Raw genomic sequence first — 23,941 nt, forward strand, 5'->3', positions numbered from 1 at the left:
CATATCGCAGAACTTGATACTCCTAATGAAACAATGAAACAACTCACTAAAGTTTTTGGAATTAAAAATGAAATTAGAGCCCATCAACTTGAAAATGAGTTGCTTACATTGGACCCCAATGATTTTTCTTCCATTAAATATTTTTTGTCCAAGTTCAAAACCCTTAGACTTCTCTTGGAAGGTGTTAAAGTTAAGAAAGAAGATGGTAGTCTTATCTATTCCATTCTTACTAAGTTGGGACCAGCCTACTCTGTGTTTGTTTCCACCTTCCATTCTACTAGAGAAGCCTTTATATCTCAAGGACAAGACTACAAGTCCCCCTCTTTTGATGCCTTTTGTGATTCTTTAATAAGAGAACAAGAAAAGCTCTTATATCTTGGTTTTCTTAATATTGGAAACTCTTTTAAGAAAGCCTTAGCCACCCAGCAGCAACCAAATTCAAAGAATCCTAAGAGGCAGTATCCTAAAAAGAATGGTCCTAAACCAAACAAGGGTCCTAAGCAATTTCAGTCTCAAAATGAAAAATCATTTCAACAAAATGATAAGGCAAATAAAAACAAAGGGAAGAACACTGATAGACATTGTCGCTTTTGTAATCGACATGGCCACTTAGAATCCAAATGCTTTAAGAAGATGGAAGCCTTGGAAGCAGCAATGAAGAAGCATAACATCCATTTGGAGCACTCTTCAACTTCAACTTCATCTTCAGGAATAGCACTTTCTGCATGTGGTTGTCAAGCATCTCGATTTGGTTATGCACTAAATGTATCTTCTTCTTCTCATTCTCATGAGTGGCTCATTGATTCTAGAGCTTCTTATCACATGGCCAAAAGAAAAGCCATGTTTTCTTCTTTAAATGATTGTAACACCAAAGATATATATGTTGGTGATGATAGATCTTTTAGTGTTGTAGGGACTGGAACTGCTCATCTAGATAATGGTCAATTTAATGATGTATTATGTGTTCCAACCTTATCCTGCAACCTTCTATTTGTATATCAGATAACTCATTCAGGTGAAGGTAAAATCATTGAATTTTCACCTCACGATGTTGTAATTAAGGACCTAAGAGATCCTAGACAAATTTTAGCTACTGGCATTGCTGATGATTCTACAATGTTGTATAAGTTTAACAACTTTGGGTCATCAAGTCTTCCCTCGGTATTTGTTGCTCATAATGATGAAGTGAGCAAACTTTGGCATGACCGATTTGGTCACTTAAACTATCGCTCGCTTCAGAATCTATGTAAAGAAAATATGGTGACAAGTCTTCCAATGGTATTTTGCAAAGATGGTGTTTGTTCCAGATGTGTACTCGGAAAACATCATCGAGATAGTTTTGAAAAATGTGCCTCTTGGCACGACTCAGCCCCTTTACAGCTTGTGCATAGTGATTTATGTGGTCCACTTCCAGTTGTTTCATTCTCTGGCTACAAGTATTTCTTAACTTTCATTGATGATTTCTCCAGACGCACTTGGGTATACTTCTTAAAACTCAAGAGTGAAGGATTTAAAATGTTCTTAGCGTTTAAGGCCTTTGTTGAAAAACAATTTGGACATCAAATTCTTAAGCTAAGATCTGATAATGGCGGAGAATATGTTAACAACAAATTCATCAACTTTTGCACTGAGAATGGAATTCAAATGCAACAAATTGTTCCATATACTCCACAACAAAATGGTGTAGCTGAAACGAAGAATCGCACCTTAAAAGAAATGGCTAATTGTATGCTTCAATCTAAAGGACTTGGTCTTAATTTTTGGGCAAAAGAAATTAACTGTGCAAATTACATAGTAAAACGCACTCCTACTAAGGTTTTAAAGAATATCACTCCAGAAGAAGCATGGAGCTCAATTAAACCAGATGTAAGTCACTTTCTTGTTTTTGGAAGTGAAGCATGGGCCCATATTCCAAATGAGAAACATAAAGCTTTAGAACCTAAGAGTGAAAAAAAGTATTTTTGTTGGATATTCTGAAGATGTCAAAGGATATAGACTTATTCCACTTAAGTCCAAAAATGTTATCATTAGAAGAGATGTAAAGTTTGTTGAAAATATATCGGCCTACGAGCCTAGTTCGGCGGATGTGCCACCTCTCTCTATCCCTTCTAAAAATATTTCTTCTTCAGATGATGACAGCGAGGATGACAATCCTCCCCCACCTTCTCAAGATCCTCCTTCAGCTCCTCAGCTTCCAAAATGGGTCTGTGCTACTCGGGATGCAGCAGGTGCTCTTGCCAGTGATCCTACAGATCAGTGACGTACACGTTCTCAGTTCAATAGAGCCTCTTCTTTACTGGCTCAAGCTTCAGCGAATTATGATCCTGACACCTTTGCAGAAGCTTCAGGCCATCCATATTGGGACGCAACTATGAATGAAGAATATCGTTCATTATTGGCAAATGATACATGGGATCTTGTTCCTCTTCCAAAGGGATTAAAACTTGTTAGAAGCAAATGGGTTTACAGGACCAAGTATGGACCAGATGGAAAAGTTGATAAACATAAAGCTCGTCTTGTTGCTAAGGGTTTTTCACAAGTTGAAGGCATTAACGATATTGAAACCTTCTCCCCTGTTGCCAAAATGAACTCTATCTGCCTTGTTCTTTCCCTTGCTGCCTCTTTCAAATGGGAAGTCCATCAGATGGATGTTAAATCTGCCTTCTTGCATGGGGACTTGCATGAAGAAATCTATATGGAACAACCTACTGGCTTTATACAAACAGACTCCAGCCTTGTATGTCGGCTTAAGAAATCCCTTTATGGTCTCAAGCAAGCCCCTCGGGCTTGGTATGCCAAAATGGATAGCTTTCTTTTTAGAAACTGGCCTTTCTAGGTGTCATTCTGACAATACTGTCTACACCAAGAAAGTAGGCAAGTCTCTTACCATTCTTGTTCTTTATGTTGATGATCTTATCCTTACTAGTAGTGATCCCAACCTTATAAACCATGTGAAGTCCAGCGTTAAAAAGAAGTTTGAAATGACAGACTTAGGACACTTGCATTATTTTCTTGGTCTTCAAGTCTTGCAATCCAAGGAAAGTATTTCCCTTTCCCAGTCCAAGTATGCCCGTGATCTTCTACGCCATTTTCACATGGAAGACTGTAAGCCAGCCCCTTCTCCCTTTCAGTCTGGAGCCAAACTTTCAGTCACTTGTACTTCCCCTGAAGTTGATGCTACCTTATACCGTCAACTTGTAGGAAAACTTTTATATCTGACCCATACTTGTCCTGACCTTTCTTTTGTTGTTGGCCTTATTGCTCGGTTTATGGAAAACCCACATGAAATTCATTGGAAAGTAGCTAAAAGAATACTTCGTTATGTTCGAGGTACAGTTTAGTTTGGGATTCATTACAATGCAGAAGCATCTCCTCTATTGGTTGGTTTCACTGATTCCGATTGGGCTGGTGACCCTAATCATCGGAAGTCTACTGCAGGTTATGTGTTCACTCTTGGTTCAGGGCCTATTACATGGGCTTGCAAGAAACAAAGTTCCATTTCTCTTTCTTCAGCAGAAGCAGAGTATCGTGGTGTCGTAGAAGCTAGTAAGGAAGGCCTGTGGCTTCGTCAGATCCTGTCAAAGTTTGGCTTTCAGCAGTAGCATCCGACTACACTTTCGTGTGATAATCAAAGTGCCATTCAACTATGCAAAGATCCAGTCCAACATCAGCGCAACAAACACATTGAACTGCACATGCACTTCATAAGAAAGCTCATTCATGACCATGTTCTTGAAGTGCAATATTGTTCAACAGATGATCAAGTTGCAGACATCTTTAAAAAGGCTCTCACAGAGGCGAAGTTTACTAAACTTCGATTTATGGTTGGAGTTCAGGAAGTTGTCACTAAGGGGGATAAGCTCTAATGCCTCCTTCCTTCTCCTATTGTGTAATATTTGTACATCCTTCAATCTTATCCCAAGTTGTCCTTAAGGGGGGATGTTAGGATATTCCGACACATAGGAAATAGTTAAGTATAACTTGGTCTAGTGTAGAGTTAGGTAAAGTGTGTTTCTTTACTATGTACTTTTGTAACTTACAATTCGATGGTCACAATATGCAGTGATCTGACGGTTCATTCTCTCCTCGGTATTACTGACACTTGATCCGTGGCTTAACACCTGATTGGTCCATGATCTCTATTTAAAGAGCATAGAGGGTCATTTGTAGGGTAACCGTTCATGAGAGAAGCTTATGTAAATTTTCATTCTTTTATTAATAAATTGCCTGAAGTGGCCGCGTTGGCTCAGGTCGTGGACTGTTTCCCTCTTTGAGGGTTTTAACCATGTCAAGGATACTGGTGTATTGATTTGTGATATGTTTGTGAGCGGTGTCCTTTGGTGTTCTGTCTGAGGAACTTACCCTGTAAATTCCTACACTATGGTTGAAGAATATGAATCAATTATGAAGAATGATGTATGGGATGTTGTTCTGAGACCGAAGGGAAAATCAGTGGTGACTTCAAAATGGTTATTCAAGATCAACCATGGGGCCAATGGAAGTATTGAGAAATATAAGGCAACATTCGTGGCAAGAGGATTTTCCCAGAAAGAGGGAGAAGATTACGATGAAATCTTTGCTCTTGTGGCCCGATATACCACCATTCGCTCAATAGTTGCCTTTGTTGCAACTCAAGGATGGACCCTTCATCAAATGGATGTGAAGACAATATTCCTTCATGGCATGTTACAGAAAGAAGTTTATGTTGAGCAGCCACCGGGATTTTAAGAGAAGGACGGAAATATTCATGTTTGCAGGTTGAAGAAGGCATTATATGGCTTCAACCAAGCCCCCAGAGCATGGTACGCCCGTATAGATAGTTACCTGGTGAAGCTTGGGTTCACAAGAAGCAGCGTTGATCCCAACCTCTACTTCAAGGTGGTCTAAGGTATGCCCTTGATTTTAGTTTTATATGTTGACGATCTATTCTTGACAGGTAGTGAGCCCCTGATGATCAAGTGTAAGAGGGAGCTAGCCTCTGAATTCAAGATGAAGGACCTTGGACTCATGCACTACTTCCTAGGCCTTGAGGTATGGCAAAGGACCGGTGAGATTTTCCCTTCACAAGGAAAATATGTCTTGAAGTTGTTGAAAAGATTTGGATTGGCAAAATGTAAGTCCCTGGACACAATAATGGAAATGAGTTTCAAGAAGCTATGTGGAGAAATTGCAGGACCCAATTTGGCGAATCCATTAGAGTATAGACAGTTGATTGGGGCTCTGATGTACTTAGTGAACACCCATCCTGACAAATGCTTTGCAGTAAACACTTTGAGTCAATTCATGACCGAGCCTCTTCATGCACACTAGGTTGCTGCCAAACATATTATGAGATATTTGCATGGGACGATTACCCTTGGTTTGAGATACACTGCCTAAGATGTGAGACTTCATGGATATACCGATGTTGACTGGGCATGAAACGTTGTTGATAGGAAAATCACTTCGGGATGTTTTTTAAGCCATGGATCTGCCATGATATCTTGGATGAGCAGGAAACAAAAGTTTGTAGCTTTGAGTACCACTGAAGCAGAGTATATTGCCGCTAGCATGGCTAGCTATGAGGCAGTTTGGTTGAGGAAGCTCTTTGGAGAGTTGTTTGAGCAAGTTCTAGACACTACTGTGATATATTGCGATAACAAGAGTGGGATATGATTGGTAGAGAATCTCATATTTCATGACAACTCCAAGCATATAGAGATCAGATATCAATATATTCGAGACACGATGCAGAGAGGAACCATTAGACTCCATCACATATTGACATATGAGCAGATAGCAGATATTATCACCAAGGCTTTGTCGAAAGGGAAGTTCTTGGTCTTCAGAGAATAGCTTGGACTGATGGATGTGACCCCTCCGGATAAGGGGTTTCGTTGATCGAGAACACTGAGCATAGCTCTTCACCCTTGGTTGAGCTCCCAAGGTGGGAATGGAGCGTTGAGGGCTCCTAGGGTTGAGGGATCTTTGGACAATAGGTGTGTGTGACCCCTACTATTGCAGTAGGCCAGGTATCTCCCCTATTGTCACCCATAGGGTCTGCGTGATCCTTATCCATTATGAAAATTTGAGTATCTCCCCCTATCTTGGTCTAGCAGAGTGTACCCCAGTTGGCATCATACCCACAAGTCGGACTTGTTGGCATTGTCCCTCCCAGTCTGGCCAACGAGCTGAGGAGGCTTAGGGCGTGTGATCCTTACCTTTGGTAAGTCGGGTATCTCACCGAGCTCGGATTATGATGCAGGTGTTCTACCACATAACTCTTAAGGGTCATTGTTGGGAAGATTAGTAGGTAATAGGATGGATGTGATCCTTACCTCTTATAGCAAGTGGTATCTCAACCATTGATTGCATAATGGGATGCTTGTGATCCTTGCTCGATAAGTCGTATCTCGCCTATTGGTCGATATAGAGGGTGGTAGCTGAAGCTCCCCTATGATTCTTCTTCTTTAGATTCGAGAATGACTTGGCAATTAGAGTCTAGCAAAGATGAGACATGATTTGATGACAAGATATTTGCGATGATCACATGATGCAACTGGAATTTCTCCCTAGATAAGAGGGAGTGTTAATTTCGCAGCTAAGTGACAAATTCCAATCATTGGACTACATTCCTCTTTCCGAGATGACCAAAATTGACCTTTGAAGAACTAAATTTGGATAAGGGAAAGTGTATTTTTGAAGATAAGCCCACAGGGACGCAAATTGTCAAGTTCGGCCTAAGGACAAATGAACCCTCCTCCAACGCATATAAATTCAAGTGACCTCAAGCTCATTTGATTATCACATCACAACTTCTCTTCTTCTCTCTGAAATTTGATTCATTCATATAGGTCTGAGTCAGCTTTCTTTTCACATGTGCGAGGGTCCAAGGAGGCATTTTTCTGCGTTGACTTTTTGCTGGAAGGTTTGGCTTTAGTTTGACCGAGTTTGACTTCATTATTTGACTTGCTTTGACTAGGAAAAATTTGATTTCTTGAGGCCAAGTTGACTAGCACAAAAACCGAGGTGATCTGAGTTCTTTGACTGGCATTGACTTTAGGGTTGACCATAGGTTTGACTACTTAGAAAATTGCAAACTTTGACTGAGTTTGACCAGGTGTTTTTGGACTATTTTCAGTTGTCTTTCACTAGCACTTGAGGCCGCATTTATTGTTGATTTGACCGAGTTGTCTGGAAGGGTTGAGCGTTGACTTTGTGGACTGGTTGGGGCACACTTTGACTGTTGTTGTCTTGGACAGAATTTCTTTTATGATAGTTGACCATATTTAACTTTTCATCATTGACTCATTGAGACTTGGTTGGTTGATTTGTCGATAAGTCAAGGCTTTGACTTCGACTCTTGTTTATGGATTTGGGCTCATTGTACTCTTTGCTGCACATTTTATAACAATCTAATAGAAGAAGAAATTTCAAAGGGTTTTCCCCCTTGTGGGGTTTGCCCCTGGTCTTTGACCAAATTGGTGTCTCTAGTTGATGTTCTTGATTGTCTCTTATTGTCATTGAATTTATTGTTCTATCTTCAATTACTATTAATCATTGGAAGAAATAATTATTGTTGAAAAAATTGCTTATTGAAGAAGTGAATTGGGTTAAAGTAATTGACATAGCATAGAGCAGTGGAAAAAATGACAGAATGTCGGCAACTTCTACATGCCTAGACACATAGCCTTGTGCAGAAGTACCTACCCGAGCTGCAATGGATCTATCTCTTGGTGCCCATTTTTAGGAGTTGGTTACACATGGGAGAGGTATGTACACTCTTGGAGGCCACACGTGACACCTAGGGTGGTCTTCTAATGCATTATTGTCTTAATGGAGTTGGGCAACTTGGAGACCACAGATGCCACTTATTCTCACTTATTGGCACAATTTGGAGGTGTAGTCTCATAGTCCTAATATTCCATGACTTGTCCACACAAGTGGAGGTTAGGGTGGTTAAAATCCTAATCGTTTTTCCTGTTTTCGGCAAGCTTGCTCACTCACATAGTGCAGCGCTCCTCTTTAGGAGTATCTATTCATTTGTGACTTGGTCCCTCACCTAGATTGAGGAGGCTTCCTCCTTTATGGAGCGTTATCTTGCTTGGAGATTGTACATGTGGCATTAGTCAACCATATTTTACTATTTCTTTGACTTTTCCTCTCAAGCTAGTTGGAGGATAACAATAGGTTTCCCTGGGATAGATCTAGGGTTTGTTAGAGGATATTATTATTTCATTGTGAAACTTGTTGAGTCTAAACTCTATTAACTTTGAAGCTCCTTGCTCATCACTTTTCGAGATTAATTTTCTCTAGAGTCTTGTGAATGCTTTTGTAGAAAGGATGGTGACATTTTGCTAATGAGAGGCGATTATATTGGTGTGCTATTGTTGGATCTTTCTTGCTGATTTGTACTTGTCAAAAATAGTTCAAGAACCAAACAAAACATATTTGCTACAATAGATGTAAACTAGGTGTGATGATTACTTCTCCCCAGTTTTTCTGCAATATTATTATGGAATGAATCTACATGCATCTAATATCATTGGAGATCTTGCATTAGTTAGTTTTATAGTGACAGTGCACTCTTGAATTTATCTTGAAGGTGAATCTCTTAGAGGCTAAAGCGAACGAAGTTCCTTCTTCAGATTAATTACTCTGAAAGACTTGGAATATAAAGATATCCATGAGGATACAAATGTTATATATTAAATGTGTGAATAAGAATGATGATACAATGAGAGTGAGAGGCTTGCTTATATACCAAGCAGGTGCCTCTTCATGGAGAGTCATGTCTCATTTAGACATGAATCTTCAACCTAATTACTAATTAACTAATCATTATTAATTATCATTTACATTATTTCCTATATATTTATTCATAACAGAGGCCCTTCTTTTACAAATTCTGTAGTAATTTCCAGCGAACTTAAGGCTGCTGCAGCATGCAATTCGCAGCCAGGTTTGTTCCTAAAACTTTGTTAGGACAGCCATCTAAGAGGCCCATTTGACCCCATAGCCCAATCTTGAAATAAAGATACTAATCTTCCCCTTTTAACCACCAAAAATTCAAAAACAAATCCACTTTAATTTTCTGTTTTGTAATCTGCAAATTAACAGCAGAAATACTGTATTTTAGATTGTTCCCCAAGTGTAATATAAACAAACCCTCATTTCAATATCCTAAATTAGACATAAATTTTCAGCATGCAAATCCGTAATTTCCAACACCATATTTCACATTAGATTTGCTAATTAACCTATGAGTACTCTTTGATTGGGTTAAATAACCATAAGTACAGATCTGGAATTCAAAACCTTGAACCAGATTTTCCCTAAGCCCTCTGATAGCCCTTGTTCCATCACACATTGTTGCAAATAGATTGCTTTAGGAACCCCCCTGCGCCCCCACCTCCCTTGATCTAGAGGAAAGATGGCCTAAAGAGAGAGATAAACCTACCAAGATGACAATGGGAAGCTTATCTAAGTTACCTTTGGGGTCTCACATTTATCCTTTGGACTTTTACATCAAGTGAGACCCTAAGATGTAAAAACTTTCATTACATATTGAAGTGACTGTTTTAAACTTGGACTCCAAGTACAAGGGTGTTAATTCTTCAACACCCACTTTAACATGAAAATAATACTTTTAAAATTATCTACCACCCTTAATTCAATCAATATTGCAAATATCGTTTCAGGGAATATATTAACAAGGGCTTGAAAAGAAACTTATCAGAAATATCAAGGAAAATATCAGAAATTATCAAAAAATATCAGCAAGAGTAGACATGGATCTGCAAAACATAGAAAATATTGGAAAAATTGGCAACTTGAAAAAATTTGGGAAACCGGAAATATCCGGAGAAATGGGAGATATTTGCAACATTGATTCAAATATTCAAAATTTAAAAGATGATCACAAATATTTAAAATTATCATATTCATTACTTCCATCTCCTTGTCATCTCTATATGTAGGGACCTGTATTGATGCTACATTTGACTGCCATATCCTCTGTGAAAATTTCATTGAAATTGCATGAACTGGAAATTTATTCTTCTAACTAATTAATTATGCAGTTTATTTGTTACAGCAAATAAAGAATAAATCATTGCAATTCTTCACAATAAAATTACGTTTCAGAAAATAAATTGGAAACTGAGAAATAGATGCACACACAAAATAAAAACGACACCAATATTTTCGAACAATAACCCCAGAAAAACCCTGAAGGGAAAACCGGTGTAGCAGATGAGGGTTTATTTTTATTATGCAACAACAAAATCTGAGTACAATATCTGGATGCCCAAACTGGCAATTCTCCAGCTAAATAATCTGGCCAAAATATTTGTAAGACAATTTGTCTAACCCGACAACTGATCCTGCCCCAAAATTTGGCTACGTGGGCCACTCGAAAGCCCCTGCTTCAGCCTCTACGTAGTGCTTGCACAAGCTCTACTTGCACTGTCTGTGGATCTGCCCAGAAATTGTTGATTTTCCTGACTCTGCCTCTGGAGATGACTCGCTTGGCCTCCTTGAAATTTTCCCAACCACTAGCACCTAAATCGACCTCCTCTTCAACTAAATCGATCTACCCTCTAAAGCTCCTGCGCAGTCACATTGAGGAAATAATGCGGCCCTCTTGCTGCTGACTCTCCAGCACTGGAACACAAAAAATCATTGTTTCTGCTCCCTCTTGCTTATGCTTCCTTCTAGCTCGAACTCTGCAACTGGATAGCTCAATCTGCCAAGGAACTTCATCTTCATCCTCATCAACCTGCCCTTATAATTTCTCGTTGGAACACCAACAACCATGATTAAATCGTCATCAACAGCTAAGATCATCACAAACTCAATCCGTGTGAGTTTCTAGAGCTTTTTCACCTTTGCTTAATTAATTCCTATTAATTAACTAGTTTTCCTAAGTTAGACTTAGGAAAAATTTAAATGATGGCTAATTAATTTACTTAAGGCATCTCAAAACCTTATCTTGTGAAACCCTTTCTGGATTTTGAAGATCTCGTGTTCCTTAATCTAGGGTTGAGGGGAGCGCCCCCCCCCTTCGAATCCGATCCCGCTGCACACTCTGAATGGCAGCGCATCGAGTGCACGCTCTCGCAAAAAAAATGGCTCCCTAGCTTTCTTTGCAAAAAAATTCGCAAAGATGTTTTAAATGCAATTTTTTTGCAAAGAATTAAGAAGTTTTTAGTGCGGCAGCCTAATATTCAAGCCTATGGCCCTCGTATTGATATGCAATCCATGGTAATGTTAAATTCTTAAAGTAAAAGTGACATTCTTCCTTATCTTTCATTTTCATCCTTTTACTTAAACTTTTAACATTACCATGAAATGACTCAGGATGTTTGAGAGTGGTTCTGACCTCATTGAATTTCATATGGAGAAAGTAGAATTCTAGATGTTCAGGATTTCAGGATTGGGGGGATTGCAATGTTTCCATTGGATTTTGTCATGTACTAGGGTATGGAACTCGTATTTAATCAAGAGCACCAAGCCCTCTATGTACCTTGATGTTAGTGACTTTGGTTGTCGAACTCCTCTACCATGACGACCCTAGTAAAAATGCACCCATCACTCAAACAAAATCTGTCTACGTTTTTGCAGCGTGATTTTTTTGGATGCTAAAGGCCATCTAGAGCCTATTTGTTGATGTATTTTTGGTTCAAAGATGGATTACACTCTGTTATTTTGGCTATGTGCACCCTTACATGCTATATAAATGAGAACTTGTAATTTTTGGACCTGTGGTTGATGAAGATTATAACTACTAGATGAATCGTGTTATATGGATTAATCCATGTTTTTATGTTTTTTATCACTAATTAATCACTCTACATGCTTTTGTTGACATATATGCATCAAAATATATAAAAATATTATTATATAAAATTCGCTCCCAACCCAGGAGCTTTTGAAAATGTCTCCCCGCTCCCACTTCTGCTCCCAAGCAGCCATGTGTTAGTCTCTTAGACACAAATCGAGACTAGAACACCTGTCCAATGCTACAAAAACTAACATCCTCCATGTTGAAGGCAGAATTTGTCTAGATCCACCTAAGCAATCAACTTACCATCTACTCTAACTGAAGTATTTTGTTACCTAAGCAATGTCGTTACCATCTCTTTTCACTAAAGTCAAGATTGAATTCACTTCGACAAGTGGAGTAATCCCACTTATGCACCCTATTGGAGATTTATCTGGATTGCTACTTCAAAAGATGTTATCTTTAATAATTGTTTCAATATCACCTTCTTTGTGCACTGATGCTCCTTTGTTTTACGAAGTATAGGGGTAAACCAACAACTTTGATCAAAATAGCCAATGAAATTACAATTGTCCACACTGAAATTTACCTTATGGAAATAAATATGAATAAATTCTGCGAAAAAATCGTGGTTTTGCGCTAGATAGACAATCTAACCATTTCATTTCCAAACATTGTGATCAATATTTTAAGAGTTTTAGATTTTTGTATAGTTCCTGTGATATGTTAAATGCCTCTCATTCATAAAAGCATCTTCAAGAATGAGGAATGGGTATCTGTCTCTGCGAGGGCAAATGCTGCTGGATTTTTTGCTTTGGGTTTCAGTCTTTAGATGCCTTTTTGAAATTTGTATACACTGGTCCAGGAAACAACACTAGAATTTTTTTGCACTTGGATGTATTCAGAAATCATGTCCCCTAGAACAGGTTTTAACTTTTACTACATGTTAGAGAACCTTTTAAGCAAAAAGAATCCACCAGATAATTGCATCTACTGTCATGCAACATTTCTTCCTGTTAGGGCATGATTCCTCTTGTACATCTTTCTGTTGATTCCTGTACATTTCTCTGTTGCGCATTCAGGTCTGATTCAGTTTGCAACATCCATGATTTTTCTCAAAGATTCTCAAATTATCCCTCAGGTCCCTCTTTACATCCTGGATGGATTATTAAGGCTTGTCCATAAATAAGGGTCACATTTGAGTTACGTATTGTATGTGCCTCAATGTTGGCATGTATGGTCATGCTCATGTCTGTGTCTTTCTTATTCAAGGCTTCTATGCTCTACACACATTGGGCTCAGGCATTTATCAGCATGTGTTTTCTCTTCTTTGCTACTGCAAGTATGGCAGATTCATTTTTGTGTCTGCACGGCGTCTGTGTCTGGGGAGTTGGTTCTCCACTAGCATAGGGTTCATTCTCCTACCATTTCTTTTAGTTGTCTTGTTCTTTTGGTTGGGACTTTCTTCTAAGTTACCAGAATATGAATACAGAAACGTATCCACCAGATTATTGAAAGGCCATGATCGGGAAACAGTGGAAAAACTGCAAATATAAAAAAGTATACTGATACTTTTATAATAAATAAATGTCCAAGAAATAACTACAAAAGTAGGTCAAGAAGATTTTTGGGTACAATGATGTCAATACAAAGCAGGAGCACTAGGGCGGCTTCTATAAAATTCAAGATGCAGAAAGTAAAAGTATGAATCTACTCTAAATCCCAGAAGGCTAAACCTGAGTATGGAGTATGGAGAGTCAATCAGTGATATATATAAAAAGAGAATGGATCTAGGATCTGTGATACACATGGGATAAAACTGTCATGGTCTATTGGAACCATCTCTCAATACATAGTAAGAAACCGATGTTGGAAATAGTGAGAGGGGTGTGAATCAGTTTTTCTTCGCAGGGTCCAACCTACCCTAGCACCACCCTGCCGCCCTAAAGTGTTCTCAGACTTCAACCTAAAGGTGACTCCAATCACCTGCCTTGCACCACCCTACCACCCTGATCAACAGGCGGACCACATTTCACAATTTTCAGACTGGATCCCCCTGTGCTCTGAATCAATATAAATAAACTATAATGAAAGTTTTAACTTTTGCTGCTCTGCTTGGTATGTATATCGCGTCAAGTCCTGGCAGGCTCACTGCTCAACCTGACCACTAAACTTCAAACACTATTCACCAAACCTGCCTCTGCTCAATCATAATGCCACTGCACAAACTGTACGTCAAGACAAAGTCTGCTAAATGCCCTGTCATCAAAATGCCAAATATAACCATTGCTCAATCCTGCTATCTTTGTCCACTACAGATCAAACCCTAGATGTTGTACAATCATCAATTCATGTCAAGTCACAATATCATTGTCATAGAACTCCTGCCTCACTGTAATAGCTAACCAATGCTCTCAAATCAATCCTGGAACAATCCTGCAAGTGAACTGGAATGTCTATATACTATAGGTAACATGTGTCATTGTCATATGTCAAGAGCTGATTTCAATCATGTGTATCATAGTGCAGGATCACTGTCATATGTCGCAAGCCTAGCTGTCAAGTCAAGTCACTGTTACATATAATATCTTTGTTTACTGGACCAGTCTCACAAACAATCTTGTGTTCACACTGCTGTATAAGAAACCCTTATTGCCTTCTTACCTTATGACTGCACCTGACCTCAACCAAGAAGATCTTGCACATTGAAATCCCTAACTGTTTCCAGACTTATACAAGGTTCACTGTGTAGTCAAACTGCCGTTCATCAGGAATGTTGACATGTATAACACTGTCTTAGTGTTGTCTACACTACAGTCTCAAAGACTACTGCCACAACTTGTCATGTAATGTTGTACACTAAATCTCATGGAAGATCATGTCATTGTAGGTTACTGTTTGTATCAAAATTATCAACAACCCTTCAATATCAAATGTATCAAGGTTATCAGACTGTCAGACTGTCACTGCCTCTGTCAAGCTCCATTGGAAACTATGTCAAGGTTACTATTTTGGCTATGAGTGTTGTTGGTCTACTATTCTTCATGAGATAGGGACTTTGTGAAGTTTCTTGCAGATACTGTAGATAAAGGTGGAAGACTTCGACACTCTAGAGATGAAGATTTATCACCATAAGGGGTTTGCTATTACTGTTTACAGATTTCTTATTTCAGATTGTAATGTTGATTTGGGGTAGCATCGGACGTGCTCTAGCCGCGAAAATTGGTGGAGATGCTAAGGCACATGAGATTTCCAATACCTAGAAAGGGTTTGGGCAGATTCTAAATAACTTGGGAGATATTAAAATAATTAATATTTTTAATGGAGTCCCTAAGTCTAAACTTAGGGAAATTAAAATATTAATGTGAATTAATATAAAATTGTGTTAGAATGGTCCAAAAGTCATGGATCAAGCCAGATCTAATCTTAGCCATTGATTAGGGACTTAATCTCGACCGTTGATTTGTCAACGAGAAAAGTATAAGAGGAGGCTTGAGGGTCACTTGGAGAACACACCAAGAGATCAAGATTTCGACTTTCTGGGGCTGGGTTTGCTGAGAAAGTTGAGAGAGTGATCTGGAGTTGCAGCTGAGGGGCAGTGAATACAGAAGCAGAGAGGCAGAGATAGTGCCGGGAGGATCAGCGCAGCAGCCGGGAAAGCTGATGCAAAGGGCAGAAGCCGGAACTGCTGGGAATAGCCGGAACTGTTGGAACAACCGGGAAAGTTGGCGCAGAGGGCAGAAGCCAGAACTGCCGAGAACAGCCGGAACTGCCGAGAACTGTCGGAACTGCCGGGGAAGCTGACACAGAGGGCAGAAGCCGGAACTGCCAAGAACAACCGGAACAGTCGGGAACTGTCAGAACTGCTGGGAACGCTAACACAGAGGGCAAGAGCCGGAACTACCAGGAAAGCTGACGCAGAGGGCAGAAGAGGCTAACGTAGTCCCTAGAGGCTGATGCTGGGGTTTTTCGTGGGGCAGATTGGAGCTGAGGAGCTGTCGGAGTGTTTATCCAGGGTTTCAGCCGAAGCATCTGTCTCCGAAGGAGAGGTACTACTGTCGAGATTTTTCTCTGTTGGGTGAGCCGGATTTGGCACCCAAATTGTATTTTGAAACTACTTAATAAATCAAACCCTCAGATAGCTGCACTAGTTTTCCCGCATTGGGTTTTTTCGAGGACATTAGTCCAAAAACAACGTTGTCACTTGTGTGCTTGTTTCTATTTTCTTTAGTTGATTTGTAATGTGTTGAGCATGTACTTGTATTTATTTCCAGTATTTACATGGTAAATAACTTGTTAATTAAAAGAACAAGTAGATAGGAATAAATCAGTAAAGTGCATGAAAGGTTTCTAACGTGTCAGACTTAGAAATTCCAACATGGTATCAGAGCGTGATTGCAGATCATAAGAGAACTGAGGACATCAGCCGAGCAAAGCAGCAACAGCAAAAAACAGTTGTCCCAAGTGACAGAAGTTGTTCCTAGCAGCAAAACAGCAAGGAAGGGGTGACACAGTGCATGCTTCATCAAGTTTGGGCCAAGAAGAGGTTGCGCAGAGACTGAGGGAGGCAAAGACAGGCTCATGTAGAGCCACGCAGAGGCCAAGAGGGTTGACGCAATTGGCTTAGGGAGCTAGTTTGTCGGTGTTGGGACTGTGCACAGCCTAGGAGCTCTCACCTTCAAGTTGCTGGGTTTTAGGAGATTATGGATAAGTTGCAAGTGGAGCTGGTGGGGTACTGTTGTCAAAACAGTACCTAACAAGGCAAGGCCAAAGAGGAGGGAGTTGCTACTGAGGGTTTCTAGCCGAGAAATCCGAATCAGTGGTCCAGTTGCACAGAATATTAGAGTAGGGGGCATCTCGACATCGGTAGAAGGATTTCCAGGAGGGAAATCGAGGCTCAGAGGGAGTCACATCGAGAACTTCCAGGAGGGAAGTAGAAGAGCAGCGGAATGGCACTACACGGAGTAAGAGACCAGGACAGACTGGACGAAGCCTCAAACTTCGTAGTCTAGAAGGCCAGAATCTTATCCATACTTGACAGAAATCGTGTTAAGCACTTCGCCTTGAGGACGATAGCTATCCTAGTCAACCCGCTGATAACGACAGGTACGAGGATGCAATGGCGAGGGCTAAGAGTATCATCCTTGATGGGGTCAAGGATCATATAGTACCACATATTGCCGAGAAGAACACGGCACAGGAGATGTGGGAGGCCATGACCAAGTTGTATCAGCATATTTTCGTGCAGAGGAAGATGCTACTAGAAAATCAGTTGCGGTCATACCAAATGAAGAAGGGAGAACAGATCGACCCATTCCTCGGTTGATTGAAGGATATCTGGGATCAGCTGACTTCCATAGGGGCAACGCCGGATCCAGAATTGATGGTGAGAACAGCCCTAAATGCAGTCTTAGAAGACTGGAAGGTGTTTGTCCAGAGCATACTGGGCAGGGCGACCCTTCCAGATTGGGAGGAAATGTGAGCTGCTCTTCGCCAAGAAGAGATCAGAAGGCTGAGCAAGGTGGAAAGCAGCGGCAAGGGGATCAAAATCAAGAAGGAGGAGGAGGAAGATGTTGCCCTAGCATCTGAGGGAAAGCAAGAGAAACGGAAGAAGAAGGACCTCTCCAAGGTCAAATGCTTCCATTGTGGGGAATTGGGTCATTATGCGACCCAGTGTCCAAGGAAGAAGAGTAAGGGAGAGGCCTCCGAGACCAAGGCAGCACCAGCAAGGGTAGAGAAGGAAGTGGAGACAGACGATGATTGTGCCATGAGTGCTCACGTGCCACTTCAGAAGAAGTGGGGAGACATCGAGTTGTAGTCAGGAGGACTACAGGCAATGAGGGGCAGGATCCTTGAGGTACCCAGCCTCTTGGATTAGACCTTGCTACGGGAGCCCCGAAGAGGAGTAGCAGTACTAGCGATGTTAGTAGAGACGGATGCGGATGGAGCGACAGAGGGAGCTACAATGCAAGATTCCCAGGACAACGCGAGGCTAGCAGGCTGCAACAGTGCGAGAGGCACGAGAGTGTTGCACCAATGCAGGATGGCACACAGAGGTGTGCAACATTACGAGATGCATGGAGTTGTTGCAGCAACGCAGAGGTCAGAGAGGGAGCACTTGTCAGTGACAAAGGGAGCTTCAGCATCAGAAGTGTTTCTAACCTGATGGAGATGTCAAAGTTGGGAGATCAATTACTTACTTCTCAGTAACTGGGTTGCAGTGCAGCAGTTAGCAGTAGTAGTGCTACAGGCAGCACAATGCAGCATGATGAGAGGAGTTGCGGTGCAGATGCAGCAGTGGCAGTCGCAGAGCCATGGGCAGCAACACAAATGCAGAGGGAGTTGCAGTACGGATGCAACAATGGCAATGGTAGGGCCTTCGGTAGCAGTACAAGATGCAACAGTGCAGAAGATGTTGGGCAGCAAGCCTAGCATCAACACTGGGACCGATGCCGGATAATCAGAGTGATGCTCAGTGAAGAGTATTATTAGAGCACAGTCCTCGCTAAGAGGGAGTGTTGATTTTTGGGGTAGTATCGGATGTGCTCTAGCCACGAAAATTGGTGGAGAGGCTAAGGCACATGAGATCTCTAATACCCAAAAAGGGTTTGGGCAGATTCTAAACAGCTTGGGAGATATTAAAATAATTAATATTTTTAATGGAGTGCCTACATCTAAACTTAGGGAAATTAAAATATTAATGTGAATTAATATAAAATTGTGTTAGAATGGTCCAAAAGTCATGGATCAAGCCAGATCTAATCTTAGCCGTTGATTAGGACTTAATCTCGGCCATTGATTTGTCAACGAGAAAAGTATAAGAGGAGACTTGAGGGTCACTTGGAGAACACACCAAGAGATCAAGATTTCGATTTTCTGGGGCTGGGTTTGCTAAGAAAGTTGAGAGAGTGATCTGGAGTTGCAGCTAAGGGGCAGTGAATACAGAAGCAAAGAGGCAGAGATAGTGTCGAGAGGATCAGCGCAGCAGCCGGGAAAGCTGACGAAAAGGGCAAAAGCCAGAACTGTCGGGAACAGTCAGAACTACCGGGAACTGCCGAAACTGCCAGAACAGCGAGGAAAGTTGACGCAGAGGGCAGAAATCGGAACTGTTGGGAACAACCGGAACTGCCGGGAATGCTGACGCAGAGGGCAAAAACCGGAACTGTCGAGAACAACCGGAACTGCAGGGAACTGCCGAGAAAGCAGACGCAGAGGGCAGAAGCCGGAACTGCCAGAACTGTCGAGAACTGTCGGGAAACTGATGTAGAGGGCAGAAGAGGCTGACGTAGTCCCTAGAGGCTGACACTGGAGTTTTTCGTGGGGCAGATTGGAGCTGAGGAGTTGCCGAAGCTATCGGAGTGTTTATCCAGGGTTTCAACCAGAGCATCTGTCTCCGAAGGAGAGGGGTACTAATGCCAAGATTTTTCTCTGTTGGGTGAGCCGGATTTGGCACCCAGATTGTATTCTGAAACTGCTTAATAAATCAAATCCTCAGATAGTTGCACCGGTTTTCCCGCATTGGGTTTTTCCGGGGACATTAGTCCAAAAACAACGGTGTCACTTGTGTGCTTGTTTCTATTTCCTTCAGTTGATGATCTGTAATGTGTTGAGCATGTACTTGTATTTATTTTCAGTATTTACATGGTAAATAACTTGTTAATTAACAGAACAAGTAGGTAGGAATAAATCAGTAAAGTGCATGAAGGGTTTCTAACGTGTCAGACTTAGAAATTCCAACATGTAATACATAAGCTCCTGGCTTTCTTTAGTGGAGTGTCGAACCTTTTTTAAGAATATATACTACTGATTTGTAATAAAAAAAATTGTCAAAGTCATTGGCTATGTAACCAACAGGTCACTTATATATATATATATATATATATGTTGCACAAAACGTTGAAATGTTTCGGAGTCTCCGAAATGGGTACGTTTAGAAACGTCACCTCCCAAAAATGGAAATGTCATATATGTATATATAAATGAATATATATAAATAAATAAGTGAATAACACATTATCTTGCAAGAAAAAGGGAATATGACCCATAGATGACAATTTAAAAGGAAAAACAAGTCTTTATTAACTTTAATAGATGATTACATGATGGTCGAGTTTCGGCCAAGTTTTGGAGTTTCGGGTACGGGTATGGCCCGAAACGCCAGGTTCTTTAAAGTTTCGTGCAATATATATATATATACTGACTGTTGTTGTAAGGTCACTGTTAAGTCGTGGTCATGTTCACACACACTTCAATATCAAGCATATACTGCAATTACTGTTATACTGTCAATCCAAAACACAGCAAAATCATAAATCAATCATTGGCTTTGTGCATTTGATCCTTGAAGTTGTTCAATGAGTGTGTTGAGTATAGCACAATCTTCATTAAGTCATCTCACAGAACGCTGTTATAAGGTTATTGTCTTATGGTTAACAAGAATCAGTTTTCACTATCCCTCTAAAACATTGTCTAAAGGCCACCACTGTCTTTCATATTAAGGATGATGATTTTTGTCAAGTTAACCAACAATGTTAATCAAGGTCACAACATAATTGGCTCAATACTATTGTTCTTTTACTTAGGATCAAGCAAATATAATCTTACTGCTCCAAGATTGTCCCTGTAGGATTGAGAACTGCAACTGTAAGTGTATAAATACCATCAATTTCCAGTCATTAGTTAAAACCACAGCCTTGTAAATCTACAAACTGTTGTTCTTTTAGGACTGAAAGTGCCCTAATGAGGGCCGACAGCTGTAATGAAAGCCTACACCTACAATTAAAATGATACCCAAGCGAATCCCAAAAAATCCAAAAAGAAAATGCAGTAAAAACCCTTGTTGTCCTGATATTGACACTATAGCACAGGAATCACAAGTCCGAATTTTCTACTGAATGAATGACCACAGGTCCAAGCTTTTGGAAGTAGCCATCATGACTTTCATTGGTTGATAAATAATTCCAAAAACTGTTGTTGTCCATTGTTCTGTGAGATAGAAACGAATCCCTGAAATTTATCAATCAAAGAATCCCTAACGAATTTGCCAATCTTTTATGACTTCTTTTATAGATGGTTGAGCGATGCTCAAGGAAGGTAGGCCGACCTTAGATTTAGGAGAGAAAATGTTAGTTTCAAGTTGAATTTCGACCAATAATGAGGAGGGCTTCAATAGTGAAACTGTTAGAAGGTTTTAGAGCGGAATATATTAAATTTAAATTCAACATTTGAAATTGAAGCCAAAGAAAATGAGGTGACCTTAGGATTTAATTTATTTGACTTGATTTAAATTTTTATTTGTTATTTAGAGAGATATTAGGATTGAATTTAATTTGTCTCCCTTCTTTTTAAAACAAATTTTTTGTGTTTTAATAAAGGTTCCTCTTAATTTTTGACTTATAATGTTAACCCTTAATCATTAGTTAATTATTAATTCATACATGTTCTTTTGCCATAAGAATAGTTGTTTAAATATAAGGTGATAAATCCTACAAACTTTTGACTTGACCAAGGTGAAGGGGCCATATGGTCACCCTCTGGGGTTTTAGCCCACAAACTGGGGTCCTCAACTTCAAACACAAATATATCTCAATCCATGAGGCCTCTCAGGGCATGCCACGTACTACCAGAAACATCTTAACGAGGAGAACCCAATGATGAGGATCTCCAAAGCAAACTCAGTCTTTGGCTACTTCAATCTGGGTACGTCCTCAGTCCAAAGAACCCAAAATAACTAGTGTTTTCAACCATCCAATAGTGGAGCTTAACCCAGACAAATATAAGAGTGTTCATTAATAGTTTGACATCAAAGGCATGTGTTTAATCAAAGTCAAACCCCAGGGTTGACATCAATGACAACACCATTCAACAAGAGACATGTGCTTGTGTAGTTACTTAATGTCATTTTAAACTTGTTTTATTATCTACAATATTATGACTTCTTAATGAACTATGATAAAAGCACTTTCACCAATATGCTAACATAAACAGTAAAGTAATGACCATCCATAAAACATGAAATCAACAATATGATTATAACCATAATGATCAAGTATTCTTCCCTTAAGAAATGTACACTGGATTATACACTTTAGAAAGCGTGAATTTATCCTTGGTAATAAATGTTGTAATTCAAAACACCTGCATCATCGTTCTGGAATTGACACACCTAAACTCAAAGACGTGTATTATTGTAACCATGTGGTTCATACAAAATCGCTTTCACTTATATACTAATATAAACAATAAAGTAATGACCATCCATAAAACATTACATCAACAATGTGATTATAACCATAATGATCGAGTACTCTTCCCTTGAGAAATGTACATTGGATAATGCACTTTTGAAAGCTTGAAATTATCCTTGGTATCAACGTCATTATTCTAGAATTGACACAAATACACTTGAAGACATGAATTATTGTAATCATCTGGTCCATAGCCTTGCCAGTCTATCTCCATAAATAATCTTACTAGAATACAAAATTAGAAAACATAGTCTTTCCTACAATAAAGTCTATGGATGCCACATACTAAGCATGGTAGACGAAGGAAAAATGTTGGAATTCAGTCATCAAACCCTTTAAGTGGCTACACAAATTGCTTAATGATTTTAGCCCTAAAACCATAAATCATGTTTAACCAGAAAACAAAAAACCCTAATGCCACCTCTTGTCCTATATAGAAAAGAAAACATTAACTTCAAATGAATAACATAACAATCATGAACCTGAAAAAAGTTGGAGATCTAAACGATGAGATAGAAGGGATGGGCATATACCTTCAAATTAGCCATTCTGATGACGCAAATGAAAATCACAATCTAAGACCTCTGCAATAGATAAAAAGGTCAACTTGATAAATGCAACTTCAAGCAAAACTCTAACACTGATAAACTAAGAACAATATATCAAAAAATGTGCAAATTTCAAATGAAAAAGAGATAGTGTCCACAAATGACCAAAAACAAACCATATTGATGCACCAAAAATAAATCTTACACAGGCATGAAATCAAAGCCCTACTATGATTAAGTACACAAATGTAATGTAAGTAGTCGCCAATGGTACTAAAAATATAAATAATGGAAAGAAATTGCATAATAGATGTTCAACATAGAATAGACAACTAATTAATTATCAAGAGGGAGAAATCAATCAACTAAAACTCCCTATGAAAACTGTTACCCATCCACACACATGGGTAACGCTAGGAGAAAATTTTCTCCTTCGATGCAGCTTGCCAGCCAACAGCCCCTGCTATGATCCACGGATAGCCCACCTGAGATGCATCTCACCCATTCTCCAGCCAATGCATTCACTGGTCTAACCTACTTATCCAATGAAAGTGGATCAACTATTGTGAGGTACATTAATTAATTTTGCATTCAAGTTCTTTCAATTAATGTTTAAGGCATTCTGGTATGTAACACAGGCTAAAATTGGATTATAGACCACTATTGGTTGTGTATTTGTTCCCTTATTTCACCTTGCCTGTTATCATTTGCCTGTAGTACAGAGCAACCGTCCTTAAGGTCTTTCTTTCACTATCTAGGAAGGGCACAAATAGGAGTCTCTAATGGTGGTAGTGTTCCATGTTATTCATGCTTAACACTTATCATCATTGCCCTCATTTTGTTATCCCATCTTTTGATTGGTTGTTGTCAATCACTCATATTGCTTCCCTATTGACCTTGTCCTATGAGAAGGGGTTGGAATAACTTGATGTTGATGCATGAGAAAATAAAAACCATGAGCCAAATATCAAAATGCAAACAAATGGCAAGGGATATAAAGCAAACAAAAGCCAAATATAGCTTGAGTTCTACCCCTTCCTATATAGCCAATCATCCCTGAGAGTATCCTATTACAAAAATTAAGCACATAAAGTGACCAATAAAACTTGAAAGAGTTTTTTGTATTGAGTGAATAGTAAGAAAGAGAAAGCTTTCTTATATAGCTTACAATGGAGTCAAGCTAATCCACTTTATGAATGTGGGATAGACCTCAATACACACTAAAGTGAAATAAGACATAAAAAGCATAAAATAAACTAAAGTCCAATTGACTTTATTAATGCCCAAGTCTAGTACCTAATTGACCACTATCAAGCTAACATTTACTTTAGTACCCTCCCTTAATGGTCAATCTACTAATTACACCAAGCTTATCTCAAAAT

The 23,941-nt window shown here is 39.6% G+C and overlaps 1 protein-coding gene across 6 annotated transcripts in view; it reads right to left on the bottom strand.

The window, feature by feature from the left end:
- The window catches only part of LOC149256273 (uncharacterized), a 115,083-nt gene that overhangs the window by 54,970 nt on the left and 36,172 nt on the right, over positions 1-23,941 (bottom strand). For 5 of the 6 annotated variants that reach the window (XM_089460711.1, XM_089460712.1, XM_089460710.1 and 2 more), the window contains one exon: positions 22,545-22,595. The exons of the other annotated variant lie outside the window; for it this stretch is intronic. In XM_089460711.1, coding sequence (XP_089316837.1) covers positions 22,545-22,559 — 15 coding nt within the window. In that variant the 5' untranslated portion in view covers positions 22,560-22,595. The remainder of the gene's footprint in view (positions 1-22,544; positions 22,596-23,941) is intronic. 6 annotated transcript variants of the gene reach the window in all.

Source organism: Pinus tabuliformis, chromosome 7 (genome assembly GCF_031772625.1).
Source record: "Pinus tabuliformis cultivar Carrire ecotype Pingquan chromosome 7, CPIR1, whole genome shotgun sequence".
Taxonomy (NCBI): Eukaryota; Viridiplantae; Streptophyta; class Pinopsida; order Pinales; family Pinaceae; genus Pinus; species Pinus tabuliformis.